Source organism: Typopeltis vanoorti, chromosome 22 (genome assembly GCF_054136105.1).
Source record: "Typopeltis vanoorti isolate ZY-2024b chromosome 22, IOZ_Tvanoo_1.0, whole genome shotgun sequence".
In the NCBI taxonomy this organism is placed as follows: Eukaryota; Metazoa; Arthropoda; class Arachnida; order Uropygi; family Thelyphonidae; genus Typopeltis; species Typopeltis vanoorti.
In genome coordinates, this window is record NC_143570.1 from 58,680,040 (window position 1) to 58,702,949 (window position 22,910).

The 22,910-nt window shown below is 35.9% G+C and overlaps 1 protein-coding gene across 2 annotated transcripts in view; it reads left to right on the plus strand.

The window, feature by feature from the left end:
- Positions 1-22,910, plus strand: part of LOC150094439 (aladin-like) — a 401,031-nt gene that overhangs the window by 339,498 nt on the left and 38,623 nt on the right. For both annotated transcript variants that reach the window (XM_090412342.1, XM_090412343.1), the window contains one exon: positions 12,036-12,099. In XM_090412342.1, coding sequence (XP_090268468.1) covers positions 12,036-12,099 — 64 coding nt within the window. The remainder of the gene's footprint in view (positions 1-12,035; positions 12,100-22,910) is intronic.

Here is a 22,910-nt window from a genome sequence, read left to right on the forward strand (position 1 = left end):
AGATTTGTTATTAGTCTTATGTCTTGTTTGTCTAGCCTTGTTTGTTGAAGGACTTCTATTAAGTTAGTGTGTCTGACTTTGTCGAATGCTTTTTCAAAATCTATGAAAAAGTTTTTCTATGCATTTTTGTATCAATATTTGGGTACAGAAAAGGGCCTCTCTAGTACCAAAACCATTCCGAAAGCCGAATTGTGTTTCACTTAGAGTTTCTTCACTTTTTCTATAAATGCGATTCTGAATTACTTTCAAAAATATTTTTAATGTTTGGCTCATTAGACTAATAAGTCGGAAGTCACCACAGGAATTCGCTTTGGGTTTCTTTGGGATAGTGATAAATGTAGATTTGAGCCAATTTATTGGCTCAAATCTACATTTATCTCCATCACCCCCCTCTTCCTACTTTTGCATTGAAGTCACCCATCACTATGTTTATATCATGTTTCTTTGTTAGGTTTTTAATCTCTTTTAGGTGTTCATAAAACTCTTCAACATCTTCTTCACTTTTGTCAGCTGTGGGTGCATAAGCTTGGATGATATTTATGTTAACGGGGTTTCCCTTAAGTTGTAACAGCATTATCCTTTCAGAAAATGGAATCCAATTTAGTACTGATTTATTGATTTCTTCATCTACTATTACAGCTACACCATGTCGATGTTTGTTCTCATCATTCCCAGAGTAATACATTGTTGTATTATCTTGTTGACACTTTCCAGATCCTGGCCATCTTGTCTCGCAAATTCCCAAAATCCGGATGCCCAGTCTCTTCATTTCTGTTGTGACATTTCTTAATTTGCCAGCTTCATACAGAGTTCTGACACTCCAAGTTGCAATTTTAAAAGTGGACACCATTTTGAGCCCGGAGATTCTTCACACCCCTGTCCCATTTAAGGGACGCCGGGAACTTGGGGCCAATTGTAAGGGTTTGCTCACCATGGTGGTTGTTCTGGAGATAAGGTAGAGCAGTAGTTTCTCCGTTTGCTTTCTGCTCCGCAGTATTACAGACGTACACAATATAATCATATTGCCATCTGCAAATCTCTGTTCACAAGCTTTTCCGTCATCATTTGGCTTCAACCTTGTGTCAGTACTGACAATGCTGCTTCCCAATGTCAGGGGCAGTAACCCCAGCAGGTACTTATTTAATGGCGGCACTACTCGCCATGTCACCGAGTTGTCATTGGGCTTTGTGAGGTTTTAAGTGAGACAGAGTTGCCACTTCTGCTCCCCCACGCCCTGATAGCTCAGTCGCTGTTGGTCCACATCTGCTTATTCGCCAGATTGCTCTGCTTATATCGCAGCTAGCCTCCATATCTGAAGGCTGTTCCCCGATCCGCCACCTGGGGACGCACCCGGTAGTAGTCAGCTCTGTCCCGGGAAAAGTTATACAAGAATACAAAAAATCATGAGAACCAAAGCTGATAAGGATAATATAACTGTAATTATGAATTGAGGGGAATTCAACAAAATATATGCAGGAGTTTCTTGAAGACATTCTACTTATAGAATTTTAAGTTAAAACCCCAATATGTCTCAAAAGGAAAATTTTTTCAAATTATTGAAAAAAAGTTACTCCTTGGCCCAAAGAATAATTAGCCTCCTCCCTCCCCTCTATCCTGTAGTTATTCATATAGACAGTCAATTTTACCAAACAGTTAGCTATTCACTTGCTTCCTTCACACACAACTCAATGTTTTTATAAAAAGTTATGTTCACTTTACTAATGTACCACTATCAAATACCCTTGATTTAATAAAATCAGAATTTTGATTAACAAAATTTTTTGATTTACCATGCTAACAATAATGGTGTCATAAAAATCCCATGAATTTGGATGGCACACTTTCAGCCCTGATTTTAGGACTCTAAGCAATTATTTCAGCTTTTATTGGTCACCATCCATACTGTTTTAATTTATATGTATACTTATATGAGTAACTTTGTGTTAACATATTGCTTTCTAGCTTAATTTATTTTTGTAACCAAATAGATAATAATAATAACAGGACTCTGGCGTTGATGTAAGTTTTTTTTTCTTTCACCAGAGGTCAGGCCAGTAGTTTTAATGGCTGACCAAATCAGTGTTCCTTTAGTATACTGTGTAGATTGTAGTGCAGCTTGTTTCTTTGCATATATATATATATATGTGTGTGTGTGTGTGTGTGTGTGGGTGGGTGTGTATACTCAAGATGATGATCTTAATGTGAAGGTGGAAACATTGAGTGATTATTTTGGTTTATGTTAAACTGGAGTTTTACTCTAACACAGTAGATGTTTCCATAATTTTTATAATGTATTCTGATCACCGTGTAGCCATGAAGGAAAGGATGCACAAAGTAATCTTACTACTATGGATTCCTTCTTTGGTCAATTTTTCCATGGACCATTTTGAGAACAAAGCACTTCACACATCTACTTTGAAACTTTTGCTCTAGCTACACTATGTAGATTGTTTATTTGCTATTTGGCAAATAAACACTTTGGATTCTTCAGATGAGTTACACTCTGTAACTCATCTGAACAGCCAATATTTGAAGTCTTGTCCTGTCCTTTCTTGATACATTAGTCACTCATCTTTCAAATGGTCCACTATCTTTTTCAATTTATATAAAGCCAACACACACACACTCTCTCTCTCTCTCTGGAAGATACCTAAATAAACAATTGCATTAGCCCAACAGTATGGAATCCTCAAAACACTAATTCATAGAGCTAGGTCTGTTTGTTCTGGTGATACAGCCCTTTCCACAGAACCCAACTACTTTTGCCACACTTTTCTTGCCAGTAGCTACATCTCCTGCAAAATAAATAAAATACTACATGTCCCCTACCTTCTGCTCCCCAAACACACGAGTAAAGCACAAATATTTCTATACCATATATTTAAGGCATATCTGAAAAGATAGTGGAAGTACTTAAGAATTATAACCTTTATGCTATGTTGAAACCACACTTCAAATTAGCAATCCTGATCTGCTCATCTAAGGACAGACTCCATCCTCTGCCACGTAGTGGAGTGCGGGAAGTGTCCTGTGATTGATGCCGAGGACAGACTAATCTGTTAACATCTGCCTTTGAGAAAATGAGAAATACATTCACTACCATCATTATGGCAAGTCAGGACTGGCAGGCAATGCTTTGGACATTCCTTCATACAAGATTAAATGAAAGAAAAACGAGTGTGCTATATAGACATCATTAAAAGTCAGACTACTTTTAGAGTCAATAGTTATGAAGCACTGTTGTCTGAACAAATATGACTGCATGAATCTGCCTAAAATTTGCAAGACAGTAATCTTAAGATCGCCTTTATCCCAACAATTGTATAAACTTCTTTACATCATCAGAGGACACCAAATTAGGACTTCGGGTTTCTTGTCCATTACACTTTGAATTGTTTCCAGTACTGTTCAGTGTTGCATGTGTGTTGTAAAAAGTAGTCATGCTCTGAAATTGCTGGTTTGAAAACTATTGAAACAAGAAGTCTGTTCAAATTCAAAAGTTCCAGTACATAATTTATTTAAAATGTTACAAAAACTTATGAGCTATAGGAAAATATCCTCTTTGAAATATTCTCCTCCTGTTTCAATAGTTCTCAGCAACCCCCCCCCCCCCCCAAATTTTGGAATCATCTCTGGAACTGTTCTAAAGGAACGGTTTTGAGTTGCTCCATCAAACTTTTGTTTGATTTAATTTGTTTGAGACCTCTGAAACCTTCATCATTTAAATACAGATTTTAGCTTAGGAATTAAAAAGAAGTCACAGATGCCAAATATTGTGAATAGGGAGGGTGAGATATGACTAGTTCTTTTGAACCAAAAACTTGCAAAGTTGAAAGAGCTGAATGAGATAGCTGAGTGAGATGACTTTGCCTTCATCTCTGAGTTTCAGTTGTAAACCCACAACTGAGCATCATCATCACAGGTAATGATGATCATGATGAAATTTGGATCCTGAGCAATACGATCTTTGAGCTCCTGATGAACTGCATCTCAGTTATCATTTTGGCTCTAAGTGAGAAGTCTTGGCACAAACTTTACAGCACAATCCTCTTTGTTTCCAAATCTTCCATCAGAATATGGTGGTAGGATGCAAATGAGATTCCTATTTCAGAAGCTAGCTCTCAAACAGTAATTTGCCAATTGTAAATGACATTTCTGTGAACACAAACCATCATGTCTTGGGTGTGGGAAGTCAGTGTTTGTGCAGAGCGAGGATCATCTTCACTCAAATTTAATCCTTTTGAACCACTTGAATGGCTTAAGATATTGTTCTTGAAAGTTGTTTTAAGCATGTGATAAGTTTCTATGACTTTTTTTTTTTTTTTTTTGCTAAGTTTAATGCAAATCTTGTTCCGCACACATTCATTAATTCTTGACATCAGGACATTCAACCAAGCACTGCAGATGACCGAGGTGATGCAACAACTTCGACTCATTTCATCATGTTCAACATGTCTATACATATCTACTAACAAAACCATATGCTAGTATGCCAGTTTCTTTATAATAATTACCCCCAAACATTTTTGAACAGAACTCATATAAGCTAGTTAATAAATATCTTTGTTTTTTGTGTTATAATACCATGAAAAAGAGATCATTCATCCAGCATCTGTCTCTCTATAGGTTTAAAAGACATTGGAAAACCTCTAAAATGTTATTGTTCCTTCTACACAATTACATTATTCTTAAACCTGTTGATCGTTACATTTGATTTCTTGCATTTTTTTTTTTTTTTTTTCCCTTGATTTCCTTCTTTTTTTTTTAAAGCAGTCATGTCATGGTGATTGGAAATCTCACCATCACCTTAACCATCTGGCGGGATGAGAGAAAATACTATTTTCTCTCATTCTGCAGCAGTTTTGTGCTAATATATCAGCAGATGTGCCACATTTTGTTATAGTTCTTCAGTTGTATCCAGATCTACGTGAGAGAGGGGAGAACTAATGTGTCTGTTTTAGGATATATTAGAAAACATAATTAAGAAGAATGCTATATTTTGTTGGTATATTTGAATTACTAAAAGATGTAAATATGTGAACCATCTCATTAATGTGGCATGTGAGAATGAACAGATATAAGGGAGAGAGAGAGAGAACAGGTGTAAATAGAAATATTTTCATTACTGGCAAACAAGTTATTAATAATTAACATTTGTGATATTAGCCTCTGTAGCTCAGTTGGTATAGATGAAGCCCTTTGGTCAGAAAGACCTGGGTTCAATTCCCGTCCAAGGTGTGAGGAATCTTTATTTGGTCTGTTTCGACTAAAGGTGAGTTAACTGGTCTCATACAGAGATAGGTTTTTTTTTCCACCTGTTAGTTGTTCGGTGGAGCGAACTGTGAGCCACATGTGATCCTATTAACTCTAAACATGCATGTGTGCATTTATGATGCTATGAAAAAAAAAGGAATCAGAAAACTTAGGGGGTTAGTGAAAAAGATTTGTTTGCAAATTATAAATAACTAACCAATAATAAACAGCAACTGTATACATTTCGAAGTTCATTAATTTAATATAGGAAGGGACTAATCAAATGAACTAATAATGTTGAGCAGGTGATTCATCTAGGCATGATAGAAATGCATGTGGGTTTATGAAGCAGCAAGTGATTTTGTAAATTTTGTTGTGCTTGTATTTGTTTTATTTATATTTCACTTGGTTTTCTAAGGATCTTCTTTTATTCACTGATGATGTATACACTTTTACATTGTAATACACCCTATGTCCAAAAAGAAACCAAATTTTTGATAGAAAATAAAACACAAGCTAATTATAATTATTTAAATCATTTATTTCAATCAATATACTCTTCCTCAGCTTCAATACAGCATTTAGCATGGTCAATTAATTCATTAAATGAGTTTTTTATATCGGTTTTTGGGATACTGTTGAGGGTCGTGGTTACTGCCGCTTGAATGTTTTCAATGGTGTCGTATCGCTTTCCTTTCATCGTCAAATGAAGTATGGGGAAGAGAAAGCAGTCACAGGGTGCTAAATCAGGTGAATACAGTGAGTGATCCAACACACAGACTTGGTTTTTGCTCAAAAACTGTCTCACAATGTTTGAACGATGAGATGGTGCATTATCGTGCAAAAGTGACCAGCTGCCTGCATCACGATATTAATGCCGTAAGCGACTAATTCTCGCTATCAATCGCTTCAAAACTTCAAGATAAAATCATCATTAACTGTATGGCCAGGCGGAACGAATTCTTTGGGGATAATTCCCTTGGAATCGTAGAAACAAATCAGCATTGTCTTTACTTTTGACTTCTCCAACCGACTTTTTTTTTCAGATGCTCCTCTTCTGGTGGTCTCCAATCAGCACTCTGGCACTGTTTTGGACTCATACTCAAAACACCACGTTTCATCACCAGTAATAATCCTTTCAAGGAAGTTTGAGTCCTTACGAGCGGTTTTAATGAGGTCTCCTTGCAATATTCAATTTGATACATTTTTTGGTCGTTGGTCAACTTGTGGGGAACAAATTGCGAATTCAATTTACGAAGGCCCAACTCTCGGTCAAAATGTTGTGCACAGTTGATTTTGGAATCCCCAGTTTATCTTTAATCAATCTAACAGACGATTTCTGGTTTTCTTTGATGAAATCACGCCTTTTTAGATGTTAACTTTGCTCAGTCCAGTTTTTGGATGGCCCGGCATTTCATCGTCCTCAAGCTTCTCAAGACCAGTTTGAAATCGCTTTAACCACTTGTAAACTTCAGTACGGGATGAGCATTTGGCACCATATGCTTTTTGAAGTATTTGATGTGTTTCAGTAAAACTTTTACCAAGTTTAACACAAAAGTCAATCGCAGCTCTCTGTTTGAAACTTATTTTCCGACCGTTCGTCAGAACGCACTGTCATTCTTGGCACTATAACTCGGCTTCTAATGAAACAAATGTCATAAAAAGTTGACACAACACTAATGAAGGTTGCCGCTTTCGCCAACAAAAGATACAACAGGTGGCACCACTAGTTTCTTCTATTTTTGAAAAGTTCGGTTTCTTTTTGGACAGAGGGTGTGTATACATAAATAATTTCTGATCATCATCAAAATTACCATCCTTTCACAAATCTTAAGTTCATTACATAACTTTTTTTTCCTTTTTTGTCAGCATCTCTTCTGTCTTATTAATGATAGATCTCACATATGCTAGTATTTTATTGTACATCAAATGGGCACAGCCCGCATCTTATAATATATAGAAGGATTTATTTTTATTCAGGAATAGATGAATTTTTATTCGCTGTGTCTCTTCTTTCTGAAGACAGCAATAAAAATGTTCCTATAGCGTGAAAAACATATCCTCAACAGGCACTTTACTGCAGAAGCAAGAAAAAACATGTAATTTTATTGTATCATTAATGACACAGTGTAGAGACATTTACAGTCTATGTATTATATTTAGCAACAATTAGTGTAATTATAGATAACTAGAATGACACTTCATAATGAGTAACACTCCCCTCCCACAGATACTGTGCTATATGCCATGCAAACAAAACAGATTTATTGTAGCACTGAAGATAGTATCTAACTAAAAACATTTGTCCTGACTTCCTCGTTCAAATTTTCGGTTGCAGAAAATATGTAGCAGCTGTTTGTAATGCAGTCAATAGGTACAGAAAGCACATAAATTATGTAAAGCAAATAAAGATGCATATGCTTATATATGGATCGCTAAAGGGTCAAAGCCAAATAACTGGGAGGAGAACTCCACATTGTCTTTCAGGAATGTGGAGTACTTATTGGGGCTTCTGACCTAATGTCCAATCCTCACTTTCATGTGGTGTGCTCTGTTAGTAGGTATCTACTGGGTACTGAACGAACAAGGATGAGCTCGGACTTAGCCGAATAAATTGCACTCTCTATTGACTTAAACCACAAATGCACATGATGGTACAGCATGATGAGATTTCATGCCAGCTAGGGTGTCAGGTAAACAAGGCCTCCCCTGTTGTTTTCATCAGGCAAACAGTGAAAAGTCAGCTACTGGAACAAGCTCCAACTCATCATCTAGCTGAAGCAGAATAAGCCCAACACCAGAAGAACTGATGATAAGAACCATCAATATAAGGAGTATTAATGGAAAGGAAATTGAACTTGCAGAAGAATTGGAAAAATACGTTGATATAATTGTCATTACTGAGACAAAGAAGACAAAAACAGGTGAGATCTTACTAAATAACTATTGGATGTTATTTTCAGACAATAATGATCAAGGAAAGGAAGGAGTAGCGATAGCATTCAACACTAAACATGAAGATAGACTTCTTGATTGGAAGACAGTTTTGAGTAGATTATGTGGGCAAACTTCAAAATGGGGACATTGACGCTGAAACTTATTTGTGCCTATGGTCTCACACAAGGTTCTTCTAAGGAAGAAGTGGAGGAATTTTTTGAGTTATTAGAACAGGCAGCTGACATAAAGAAAATGGGGGAAAAGTGGTCTTTGTTGGAGATCTGAACAGCAGAGCAGGAAATGAATCCCACCAGGCATAAAGCAACATTTTTGGAAAATTTGGAGAAAAGGGCAAAGCTAATAATAATAGTAAGTATTTACTAGACTTCTGCTCAAGATACAGACTAGTCATTACTAACACCATGTTTCAACATAATGACGATATCACAAGTTTGCATGGAGAGAAGACACAAGAAATAAGAAAAGCCTCATTTACTATGTCTTTGTTGATAGTGATATCTTCATGGAAGTTCAAGATACAAGAGTATGGATTTGAAATTGGTAGTGACCATTACTTAGTACTAAGCAGTATAAAAATAGATATCACATAGAAAGAAAACTTTAATTCTTTATAATGTAAGAAAACTTTAATTCTTTATAAAACTTTTGTGGATTCGACTATACAAACATTATTAAAGGGAAAAAAATGAAACAAATTGAAAACAAGAATCATACCTTGGAGTCTCAGTGGCAAACTCTGCAGAAGACATTGATTGATTCAGTTAGGACAGTATGTGGTGAAGTTGTCTGCAAGGATAGAAAAATAAGAACACCATGGTGGAGAGATGAAGTTAATGAAGTAATCCTGGAAAAGAAGAAAGTATACTAAAAGTTCCTAGCAAATAAGTCATCAGATGCCCTAAAAGAATAAGTAGAAAAATGTTAGAGTGCTAAGCTGTGTATAAAAGTAGCTAAACAAAAGTCGTGGGAAGACTTTGGTAAGAATATTGAGAATAAATATCAGGAAGATGGCAAAATATTCTGTAGGCTATTGAAAAAGCTTAGAAATGCAGGAAAGAGTACTGTAAGAGGAATCAGAGATGATTATGACATGAATAGTGAAGATAAGGATATCCTAGATGTCTGGAGTAATTACTTTGAAAGACTGTTAAATGAACCAAGCAATGATAGAACCATACTAGGAATACATATCAATACTTGAGGCTGAAAATATAAATGCTGATATATATATATATTTTTTTTTTCTACCGAATAAAAATGAATGTTCAGAATATATATATATATATATATGTATGTAAATAAGTTTTTTTTTTTTTTACCTTGGGAATAATGGTTACCAAGTAATTTTATAAACTTGGTTATTTTACTCCTAATTAGGTGCAAACTAACTGTTTGCTTACTTGGGATTAGGAGTAAAATAACCAAGTTTATAAAATTACTTGGTAACCCTAATATATATATATATATATATATATATATATATATATCAGCATCACACACGAGCAGTCCCAAGACCTATAACACAATGGTGCCATGTGTGGGTAAGTGAGAGATGAATGCAAGGAATGTGTGTTGATGTGCTTTTTGAAAACCTGCAGGTTGTAGTCATTGGGGAAGATAATGTGAGAAAGACTGTTCCAAAGAGCAGAGGTGTAGGAAATGAAGTCTGAGTTCAAATTGTATTTGAGCTTTTCAATATCATTGAGACATTTCACGAATGCTAATTTTACGAATAAAATTCTACCAAACAGTTGCAACTAACTTGCTGTTATAAGCTTTGTGAAAATGTGACTGCATGACAGTGAAGCAGCATACACATTGTAAAGTTATAATTAAAACAAACACACGTATAAACCACAGTGAAAATTATTTAATTGTAAATATTTCATCCTAAGTATCTTAGGACATCATCAGTACAGTATTTAAACAAAAATTAGGAATAACATACAGTTAGGGCGCATGATTACAATAGAATCTCATGAAAATGTGCATAACGTGCTAAAGTTGTACAAAAAAAAAAAAAAAAAAAAAACGTTAATTATTTAACACAGTTTTGTATGATAATTTCCCATACTTTAGGAATAGTAAGAACGTCGTTGCGGTTTAGGTTTGGTCTGTGTAGTAGGGCTTCAGAACTTTCTTTGTATAAACGTTCATGTTTAAATAAAGATCTATGTAAAAGTTTAGCCTTTTCCCAATGGATCCTATGGTTTGGATTTTCAATTCCGTGTTGAGAGAGGCCAGATTTCTGCGGTTTAAGAAGGCGAATGTGGTCTTGATGTTCCGAGATGCGTTTCTGAACAGACCTACCTGTCTGTCCAAAGTAAGATCATTTGCATGAGCATGGAATCTCATAAACACCAGGTAACATCAAGGGTGAGAATTTGTCCTTAGGAGAAGGTAATAAGTTGTAAATTTGGTTGATAGGTTTGTAAGTAGTGGCAAAATTGTATTTCTTCATAATTTTAGAAAGATGTTCCGAGATGCCTTTAACGTAAGGTATGGGAATCCTATGCACTTCTTCCTTTGGACAGACAGGTAGGTCTGTTCAGAAATGCATCTCGGAACATCAAGACCACATTCGCCTTCTTAAACCGCAGAAATCTGGTCTCTCTCAACACGGAATTGAAAATCCAAACCATAGGATCCATTGGTTTGGATTTTCAATTTACATAGATCTTTTACATAGATCTTTATTTAAACATGAACGTTTATACAAAGAAAGTTCTGAAGCCCTACTACACAGACCAAACCTAAACCGCAACGACGTTCTTACTATTCCTAAAGTATGGGAAATTATCATACAAAACTGTGTTAAATAATTAAAGTTTTTTTTTTTTTTTTTTTTTTTTTTTTTTTTTTTTTTTTTTTTTTTGTACAACTTTAGCACGTTATGCACGTTTTCATGAGATTCTATTGTAATCATGCGCCCTAACTGTATGTTATTCCTAATTTTTTGTTTAAATACTGTACTGATGATGTCCTAAGATACTTAGGATGAAATATTTACAATTAAATAATTTTCACTGTGGTTTATACGTGTGTTTGTTTTAATTATGATCACACCACAGGTTTCGTTATTTAAAAAAAAAAAAAAAAAAAAAAAAAAAAAAAATTGTAAAGTTAATTCCTGTCAACAATTTCTGCATGTTCAGATACTGCCCAGTGCAAACATGTTAAATGTTTTTAATGCTATATTGGTTTTGAATTTCAGTTGCTGACTTCATTATTCTCTGAGTGGGTCTAAAAAATTTCGTGCCATATTTTTTTTTTTTTTCTGCTTTTGCAATTAAAAAAAATTTCTTCACTCAGTTCCATTTTGAAATAAAGTTTAATGATTCATCAGTAAAACAGATATGGTAGTAAATCTAAATCTGAGATAAGGCCTCAAAAATCAAAGTTTTTAAATGTAATGATTCAGTTCTTGTTTTATTAAAAGAGGAACATTAAGGTCCTAAGAGCTTGAAGTCTAACTGAAAATCTTAATTGATCAGAAGCAGTATGTTCACAGGTATGTAGTCAGATGAGCAAGTATATTTATAATATGTTTAGTGTGAATTTTGTTGCAATGAATTAAATTAAATACATTATTAATTGCTCATTAACAGATCTAATCTTTCTGCCCTGATTAAAATATTTTATTTCATATTTTTATGTTATTTTAATAAAAAAAAATTGCAAAGATTGTTATGATTATGTACATTGTCCGTTGTAAAATAACCTCATATCTGTCTATCTATATAACACTGAATATCTTCACAATATTTTTTCTATATAACTTTTTTACCAGTTTTATCTTATAAACTTGTTTCATTTTTATTTAGACGATCCTGAAATAATTGCCATATTTAGAACAAAATTACAGCCTGTTTTGGAAATATTTCCATGGTAAATATTGGTTTTTGTCAAGATTTTTTAATATGAAATTTATATAATTCATTAACAATTGTGATTCTATTACTGAAATCTCATCTTGTGATTAGAAATGATTCAGGAGTCAAGACTCAGCAAGAATGACACGAATCAACATAAGTAACATAGTGAAGAAATTATCATAATTACAAATGGAATGGTAAAATTAGATGGAATATTGAATATTAGGGTTCTAGCATATTGTAACATATGAAGTGATTACAAAGTATTAATAGGAAAATTTTGACTTCAAAATTAAAATTAAAGTGAAAAAAAAAAAAAAAGAAGAGTAGCAAGGAAATAATTTAAAATGGAATTTATAAGACAGCAGTATAGGAATACATAACAAAAATGTCTTTCAGAAAATATATAATATAAACAAGAACATATAGATTGCATATAGTGCAAAATTTAAAACAAAGATTAAACTGAGCGGTGTTTAAAACATTAAAACAAAAATAAAATTTAAATCAAAATGGACATTCCGGTATATATAAGAAATAAAAGAACTATAAGAAATCTAAAAAAATAATAATTAATATTTAATTACACACATACAAGATAAGACTGATATTTCTGAAATGGAACTTATAATGCAAAAGTATTAGGGAAATTATGGATGACTTTGGTGGAATAGTAACTTCTGTTCAATGAACATAAGGCGGTTTTTTCATCCTTATTAGCGTGAAATAATGAGAAATCAGGTGTAGAAGAAATAGGAGTGGATGGCTTAATTGCGAATGAGCAGCAGGTATATGAGGAATTACATTAGTTTTGATATAAATAAGGCAATAGGATTTGATGACGTATCACCGTGTCTTAAGGGATTTGAATGTTCCAGGAAGTTTCCAGTAGCACTGGCATGTCTGTTTAATAAGAGTCTTACAATAGTATATGTCCCAAGTGACTTATAAACTATATTAACAAAGCTATGTTCAGCAGACATACAATTCTTAATCACTATCTCAGCATTAACATATTAGAATCTACTCACACATTCATAAAAACATATACATTCCTACCAGTCTTGAAGATTTTTTGGCGGTTCTGCTGACTGCATTTCTCAGTCCTATATCCTAGCCTTTGCTGAACGGCTTTTGGCGGTCAGCAAAGTAGTGTAGTAACCTCATCTGGGATTTGTAGCATAGCTCACTGTTGGTTTTGGATCTACTGTCAGTGCCACAAATCTGGTCGCACGTGGCACATTCTGCTACTGAAAATACATCTCTGTAGAATGATCTGCCTCTCCTGGATATTCTCCCTATGCCTAGGGGGTCATGATCTGGCAAACTGCAGCAAGACGAAAAAAATTCCAGACTTCCAGAACAGAGCCCCGCTGTAGATTCTCAAGACCTCTTTTATATGATTCAGAAGCTCCTTTATTTTTAGTGTTGGAGATCCCGAATCTTCTGTAAATAACTGTTGCCTTGAATACCTTTGCTTACTTTCAAGTCGCCAACATAATCTTGTCTAATCCCCTTAACTTAAAGAATTACTTTTAGCATTCCGTTACATCAAATCAACATAAAGCACAATTTTAACCTTTACAATATTTTTTTAATTTGTGAACAATATCATTCTTTTTGTTAGTTAGCTTTACAAGTTTACAATCAGCACTTCTCCTTTAAAATACAGTATTTTATACAATTTTGTTCTTTCCACATGATTTATGATCTCTGTAAAAATTGATGTCTAAAAAATTTCACCGCATCGAATTTTACAACCCTTCACAGCTTCACATCATCTGCAAACAACTGAATATCCTCCTGCAATCCACTGACATTGTCATTGATATACAGGTTAAACAGTATAGGTCCCAGTACACCCTGTGGGACCTCACTTGTAACCCTCTGCCTCGTTGAAACTGCCCCACCATACACAACTCTCTGATACCTATCAGACAGCCAATCCTGAATCCAGTTGACCCACCTGACATCCAAACCCATGTGCCACAACTTAAATATCAGCTTATCACATGGCACTCTGTCAGATGCCTTTGCTAAATCCAAGAAAATGGCAGTATATGCCTTTCCCTCATCTACTGCTCTTGTAACTTTATTATAAAAGGCTAACATATTACTAAAACAAGAGCACCCCTTCACAAATCCATGTTGACTCTCACAGATAACATAACCCTCATCTGCCCAATGCTGTATACGGTCCCTCACTAATTTCTCCAAGATCTTAACTGCTGATTACCCACAAACTGGCCTATAATTACACTTCCAGTCTGCTTCTGCCCTTATGCAATGGCACTATCTTACCTTCCTTCCATTCTCTGGGCACCTTTCCCGTAGCCAGACTTTCATTGAAAACCCAGGTCAAAGTAGCTGTCAGTTCATTAGCACATTCTTTCAAAACTCATGGTGAAATACCATCCAGTCCCACAGCTTTACTGACATCCAGAGTACTCAGTATTTGGAACACACTCTCCTCCTACACTTCTAAACCTCGAACCTGCCCTATCCCTCTAGTATTAAAATTTACTCCTCCAGGATGAAATACTCCAATAAAGTGTTCATTGAACAATTCGACTATGTCCTCTGCATCAGTCACTCTATTCCCATTTTTATCCCACAATGTCATTCTTCCACAATCATTTCTCCTCCTACTAGCCTCATAGCTAAAAAATACCCTAGGATTTTCTTTGGATCATAGGGCCAATCTCTTCTCATATTCCAGTTTTGCCTTCTTTACCATACTAGTCACTCTCCTGGCCTGTGTCTTATACTCTTCATGCATCTGCTCGATGATTTTATCGTCCTACTAGTTTTACCGAAAAATCGGTGAAACTAGTAGGACGAAAAATTAAAACTCGCTTGACTAACATTTATAAAAAAAGTGTTATAGTTTATTAAATGTATATATATTTTAAAGCAGTGTTTCTCAAACTTTGCTGACTGCAGCACATTGCTAATACCTCCATATCTCACCCTTTATTGATAGACCATATTTTATTATCGGATGTGACACCCCCCCGGAGTATGGTATGCTATATATGGCCTTAATATTTTTCAGCAGAAAATTAAATCAGAGGAAAATTAGGGTAGGAATTGGATATACTGTGAATGATACTAAAAGAGTGAGACACTTATAATGCATTTAATTGCTAATTCAAATTCAAGCATCAAGGAATTAATAATATATAGTCATTAATTAAAAATATTAAATATATTGATTATTATGAATAATTAATATTATTTAATAGTTTTATATTAAAATTAAAATTTTTACTTTTAATATAAAATTGTTATTTTTTTCCTCAAAGAAGTATCGAAAATCCAAATTCACAATTATAAAGAGACAGACTGCATATTTCTTCACATATAGTAATGACACAGTGACCACTATACACTCACATGTGAAATATATATAGTGTGTGGTGAAATGTTACATATTGAAGTCAAACTAATTATGCAAAAACTACTTTTAATTCATAGGATTTTAATTCATCCCAGGAAAATCATCTGGCCTTCTAGTGGACCATAGACCACACCTTGGGAAAGGCTGTTTACAGATGCGCACTAACACACGTTTGCATTGAATACAAATTGCCATTGTTTGTAATATGTAGTTTTAGATGTAGATAACGAACCTGATGAATTTACTCATCAGGTAACAGATTGTTCATTTTATGCAATAAAAAGAAAATCGTTTTAAAAGAACGAGAACGAGCCAAGGAAAAAAAAAAAGTTTTTTTTAAAAGAAAAGGAAAAAGAAAATGGCTTTTGACACTAAACATCCCAAAGCTTATATCAATTCCTGAAGTATACTGCTTTTATAATCAAGACCTTACAATAACTTACAACTTATCTAACCACATTAGGAAGGCAATTTGTCATTCTAATAATTGAAGGTTGCATAATTAAAGTATAATTGCATGTTGCCATATCAAAAGTTAGTTAATATGCAATGGTCAGTTAATAGAAGAGTCAATATTTTTAAAGTTTTGGTAAACAGTAGATTACTTTACTTAGAGAGGGAAAAAAACAAAAGCTGAGGATGGTTTTTATAAAACTGGGGTGTATAGTGTGAACTCTTTTGTGAATTGTGCTACATTTTTTTTTCTCAGTAACAAAAGTGTTCTTTAGTGGTTCTGCTTTTGGAGTTTTGTTGTTCTATATTGTGTTATTTTTGGGTTACCGAGAAAGCGAGGTCATAGTTGTCAGCATCTGCGGTGGAAGAGAAGTTATTACTATTTAGTATAGTTGAATATAGTGTTTATATATATATATAATACAGTGTTTATATAGTGTTTTTATATATATTTAGTTTAGTAGTTCCTTGGCAGTAAGGAATGACAATTGCCACAGCTGCAATCACAAATGGCATGTCACCAAGTCCTCCACCATTTAAGAACTCTATTAATAAAAGACTTTGTGGCATGCAGTGCTTGCAGCATGTATGCATCCCAGGAGTTGGATATGTGGTGGGTGAGAGAAGGGAGACTGCGTATATATGTGCATAATGTAGGCAATGAGAGGAATTTAATGAATTAGATATTTCGATAATCGACCCAGTTGCATCAGGGACGGGAAACGAATGTCGGAAGACAAGTAGTGTGATAGGAGAGAAAATGATGAGCGAAATATGAATGAGAAAATAAGAGTCAGGAGTGTGGTAATCTTGAATGATTGAAGTTTTTGGAGATGGTCTTGATTGGGAGAATGAATGGCGAGTAAGAGTGACTAACTTCCAGAGAGGGATAGATGAGCTGAAAGAGGAGGTGGAATGTCTTGTGAACAAGATGAGAAGTATGAAAGATGAGAATGGAAGAGATGGATACAAAGTGAATCAGAGTGGGAGTGAGAGAGAGTTTTGGGAATGATAGAAGAGGAGAGAATAGAAACCGTAGAAGAGAGGGAATGAGAGAGAGGTATAGAAATGATAGAAGGGTAAGAATGGAAAGTCAGAGAGAGGAAATGAGAAGAATGCAAGGGAGTGCTGGAACCAGGGTTAGAGGAGAGAGAGTGAGGGATTCGAGTGAGCAATCAAGGAACTGAGTGGTAAGAAGAGGTGTGATGTATGGAGACTCAATGAACTGTGGTGTGCAAGATAGGATGCCAGAGAAGTATTTGCCTGGAGGGATGGTAGAAAGTGTGGCTATGGCAATTAAGAGGGGTGAAAGGATGGATGAAATGATTGTGATGGTGGGCATGAATGACTTGAGATGCAGTGTAAATCAGACGGCGAGAAATCTGAGATTCTTGCTTCAGGTTGTGCAAAAGAAAACGCAGAGAGGAAAGATTGTGTGTGTGTGTGTGTGTGTGTGTGTGTGTGTGTGTGTGTGTGTGTGTGTGTGTGTGTGTGTGTGTGTGTGTGTGTGTTCGTTCCCAGGTATGATAGTGACGAGCTGAGCAGAAGAGCAGTAATACTGAACAGCATAATAGCAAGAATATGTCAGAAGAGAGTGTTATGTCATTGTTTTTCTATATTTTTACTACTATTATCTTTCCTGTGCCAACTAAGAATAAATCTCTAAACAATCTCTCTGGGACTCATTTCCATTTTCAAGCTCTGATGATATTTGTTTGTTTTAGCTGCACCAGTCAGAGCTTTAGGACAGAAAATTCTTGTCCAATTCCCAGAGATCAAGCGTTACCTAACTTTATTAAAATAATTAAATAGGTCTGTAATTTTGTGAGTGGTAAAATCAGTCTCATGCTCAGAAAAAAAACTCAGGCTTACATAGAAAAACATATTTATTAAATGGCTAAAGAGATTACAATTAAGTTTAACATGTCAAAGGCAAATCATTGAAATCATTACTAAATCACTAGTTAAGCAAATAAGAAATATTCAAACTGACAAGTATACTATTCACATTCCATGGGTGAATTAGGTTCACACATAGCACAAAATATAAGATCAATTTCTAAACTAAACTTAATGTCATTTTGACCCCTTTACATTAAATTAGGAACTACACAATCTTAAGTTCTCAGACTACCAGTCCAACAGTCACAAAATCACTGAGCACGAAGTTACTTTAAAGCTCTTTTTCATCCTAGTCAGAATCTTGTTCCTTCTTTCCTCTAAAGTTAATTATTACATAGGTAAAAAAAAGTTTCAGTACTTTACCACCTTGATGTGAAGATGTTGTAGTTCTTTCATCCGTCCTTTGTGAGGGGGATATCTTTCTGCTATGGTAGATTGCCGCCACGTGAAAGTCACATGTTCGTTATGAAATGGCTACTTTTCTTTGCTGGACACTCACTCATCTCATGGATTGCTGTTGCTAGCTTGACCTCCATCAAAAGGAATCCCTTACTATCTCAACATCGGCGAAAGCTTTACCGATGTCCCAATTTGGAGAACTGTCGTCATCTCGCGTATAGCTGCCCGACTCCTTCAGTTAGCAACCGGGAAGGAGATTGCCGTCTGGCGCCATTGATCGGTCAGCACTGCTGGTCCACACGAGAAAAACTGGAACAGGAAACAACGGGGGGTTCAAACCCGAGTGAACTCCCTTTTATTGCCCTTCGTAGCGTCCTCTTGTCGTATCGGAGGATCTCTCATTGCGCTCTCCTATTCGTCCTTACGTGGTTGCATCACACTTCTGCTCCTTGAAGAGCTCTCTTTTTGCAGAACGCGAGTTCAGCTCACGTTTCACGAACTCTTTCGCTTCGGGTGTTATGGCATCGTAGGCAGCTAGCTAGCAACCTTTGTACCTTTGTTCGCACTTAGACATACATTCTTACACAGAGCATTTTAAAATACCCACAATTTCTTAAACAATACATTTTTACTTAGACATACAAATTCACTTCTATTTTACTTCTTTCTAGGGTAATTCTAACATGTTTTCTTTTTGCTTTCTTTACTAAAAGTACAAGTATTTCTAGCTCAGAATTTTGTTTCTTGTTAAATCCTGACTGAATGACCCTTTTGATAAAAAGGTCCTCATTCAGGATCTAACAAAGGCCCCTCGCTTTTCTAAAAAATTTTCCCTAGAAATTTTTTTCTAAAGTTTTCCTCATTTCTCCAGGGACGACTCTTCCAATTTGTTCATCTCAAAATCAAATTTCTCTTGGGCCAGGATGCATTCCCTGAGCTCTCAAAAATCACTTGACATATGCAACCACGTTGGTCTGCTCATTCTGCCTTCCTAGAGATTGATAAGTGTCATTTGTTGTCCTACTGTGAGGTCTCAGCTTTGTCACCATCGTTGATGTGTTACCTTCTACTGTCCCTTTGTGCGTGACATTCTGTCTCTCGCTCATGATATCGTTATCTTCTGATACCTTGACTTTATCATTACTTCCAGCACCAGGATCCTCTTTCTCCTTTGGTGGGACAGTCTCATTTGATCTTGGCTGAGAGCAAACCTCATGTTTCTCCTCTTTCCTTTTCAACTCAGCATCCTTTACGTACTGATGCTTGTTGTTCAGAAGGGCATCTCTCTTTCCTTAGTCTCGATGGTTTTGATTTGTCACAGCGAGATTCTTTCTTCCATGGAAATGAATTTCTTCTTTAGAATAGTCGCATGAGAAACCATACTTCCTCAAAAAATCCTACCCTAGAATTAATCTTAGATGGGAGAGCGAGTTTCTGGGTAGGACTAAGAAGTTATGCCATATATATAAACCAAATTCCTGCAGTCCTATTCTTAGTCTTAGTGGTGTGAGTTGTAGAAGGGGATATCCATAAAAGTTTGATGGATTTTCTCAGCCGCTTTATTCTTCCCTTCACATAGGGCTCCAGTTCCTTGAGATACCTCTCAGATATTATGGAAGCTTGGGAACCAGTGTCAATGAGTGCCCTAAAATCCCTTCTGCAGATGCTTGCATTTACTGCCATTCCAGGGAAGTGCCTTTTGCCCCCTTTTATCAAATGGTCTAGCACAAATGTGTGACGTTGTTTCTGGTTGATACCTTGTTTTCGAGCTTCCTGGTGTAACAAAACAGTCTCGGGCAATGTACCCTAATTTGTTACAATTGTAGCACCTAGGAATTTCTCGGCAGTAACCTCTTTTAGCCTCTCCGTCCAAGGACAAAGGAGAGTTCGTTCCACACTTGGCCTACATTTCTGTCAACTTCTTCATCATGGAATCCATTCTCTCCAGCATTGGTTGTTGTAATCTTTCTACCTCTCTATGAATACTAGTTATTTTATCTTCTTGAAAAACAGGAGATTCTTGATCCCTGGGACGATCCAATGCCAATTGACTGATGACAGAATCAAGATGCTCTATAAGTGGCTGTTGTAGCTTCTCCAACTCCTTCCTGACTAGGGAGCGAACCTCGCTAAAATCACAGGCACCAACCGCAACACTACAAACTGACTCAGTTTTGTTTCCATCATTACCTCTCTGCACCTCTACTCTTTTAATGACATTGACTTGGCCCACCTTAGCTGCTGGACAAATATCCCCAAGTAACTGTTCTCTTTCTTTTACTGCTTCATAGCAAGTCTTCAGATTGGTTATCCCCCTTCCAAATGCTGTTTTCCTCAGTTCCTGCCTTAACCCAATTCTGAAATGCTGAAAAACAGCCCAATCTAAGTGATGTTTCTCTTCGTCAGACACACTCATAGTACTAGCAAGGGTAAGCGGCCTGTTATAAAAATCAGAGAATTTCCTTCTCTTTTTGTACCATCCTTTGAAGTTTCCAGAGGTTAGGTCCTACATTTTTCGCTCTTGAAAATTGGGAGATGAGGATTTCCCTAAACCTCTGGTAATCCAAAGTTTCTTTTAGGATTGGCGAAAAGTAAAAGAAGCTTTTTTGCTCTTCCAACTAGCTTACTGCGAAGCAGGATAAGCAGTTGGAAGTCACTCCATCGCTCGATCCTCCTAAGCTCTTCTATATAATCAAAGAACGCCCTCACATCATCTGTGTCTTCTCTGGAGAACTGAGGAAAAATCTGTTGGGGGTTTATGGTCTTAAAGAATTCATAGTCGTTTAACTCGGAGCTAGACGGAAGAGACATACCTGTACTTTTAGCTTACACTATTACACAAAGGTCAGTTTTCAAAGTTCCCTTTCCAAAATTTCCTGATTGCTGTGCATGAGACTAAGACCAACTCACTGTGCTTGATCCAATTCCTTTATTTTGTGGATTAAACACATCCTGCTGGTTGCACCATTGTTATGTCATTGTTTTTCTATATTTTTACTACTATTATCTTTCCTGTGCTAACTAAGAATAAATCTGTAAACAATATCTCTCTGGGACCCGTTTCCCTTTTCAAGCTCTGACGATATTTGTTTGTTTTAGCTGCGCCAGTCAGAGCTTTAGGACAGAAAATTCTTGTCCAATTCCCAGAGATCAAGTGTTACCTAACTTTATTAAAATAATTAAGTAGCTTAACGTAATCTTAGCATACAGTAATGGCCAAATTACTCTTAACTTCCCTTATATTCCCCTTATGCATAGTTCCATAATTTTGTGAGTGGTAAAATCAGTCTCATGCTCAGAAAAAAAACTCAGGCTTACATAGAAAAACATATTTATTAAATGGCTAAAGAGATTACAATTAAGTTTAACATGTCAAAGGCAAATCATTGAAATCATTACTAAATCACTAGTTAAGCAAATAAGAAATATTCAAACTGACAAGTATACTATTCACATTCCATGGGTGAATTAGGTTCACACATAGCACAAAATATAAGATCAATTTCTAAACTAAACTTAATGTCATTTTGACCCCTTTACATTAAATTAGGAACTACACAATCTTAAGTTCTCAGACTACCAGTCCAACAGTCACAAAATCACTGAGCACAAAGTTACTTTAAAGCTCTTTTTCATCCTAGTCAGAATCTTGTTCCTTCTTTCCTCTAAAGTTAATTATTACATAGGTAAAAAAAAGTTTCAGTACTTTACCACCTTGATGTGAAGATGTTGTAGTTCTTTCATCCGTCCTTTGTGAGGGGGATATCTTTCTGCTATGGTAGATTGCCACCACGTGAAAGTCACATGTTCGTTATGAAATGGCTACTTTTCTTTGCTGGACACTCACTCATCTCATGGATTGCTGTTGCTAGCTCAACCTCCATCAAAAGGAATCCCTTACTATCTCAATATCAGCGAAAGCTTTACCGATGTCCCAATTTGGAGAACTGTTGTCATCTCGCGTATAGCTGCCCGACTCCTTCAGTTAGCAACCGGGAAGGAGATTGCTGTCCGGCGCCTTTGAGCAGTCAACACTGCTGGTCCACACGAGAAAAACCGGAACAGGAAACAACGAGGGGTTCAAACCCGAGTGAACTCCCTGTTATTGCCCTTCGTAGCGTCCTCTTGTCGTATCGGAGGATCTCTCATTGTGCTCTCCTATTCGCCCTTACATAGTTGCGTCACACTTCTGCTTCTTGAAGAGTGCTCTTTTCGCAGAATGTGAGTTCAGCTCCCTTTCCACGAACGCTTTCGCATCGGGTGTTACGTCATCATAGGTAGCTGGTTAGCAACCTTTGTTCGCACTTAGACATACATTCTTACACAGAGCATTTTAAAATACCCACAATTTCTTAAATAACACATTTTTACTTAGGCATACAAATTTCAATTCTATTTTACTTCTTTCTAGGGTAATTCTAACATGTTTTCTTTTTGCTTTCTTGACTAAAAGTACAAGTATATCTTGCTCAGAATTTTGTTTCTTGTTAAATCCTGACTGAATAACCCTTTTGATAAATAGGTCCTCATTCAGGATCTAACAAGAGGATTGGATTATGTGGATGCTTGGAGGGCATTCGAGGACAGAAGAGAACTGAATGCAAGAGACTTCTTGCATTTGAATGAGGAAGGATGAAGGCATATGGAGAGATTGCTGTTTTCTGAACGAG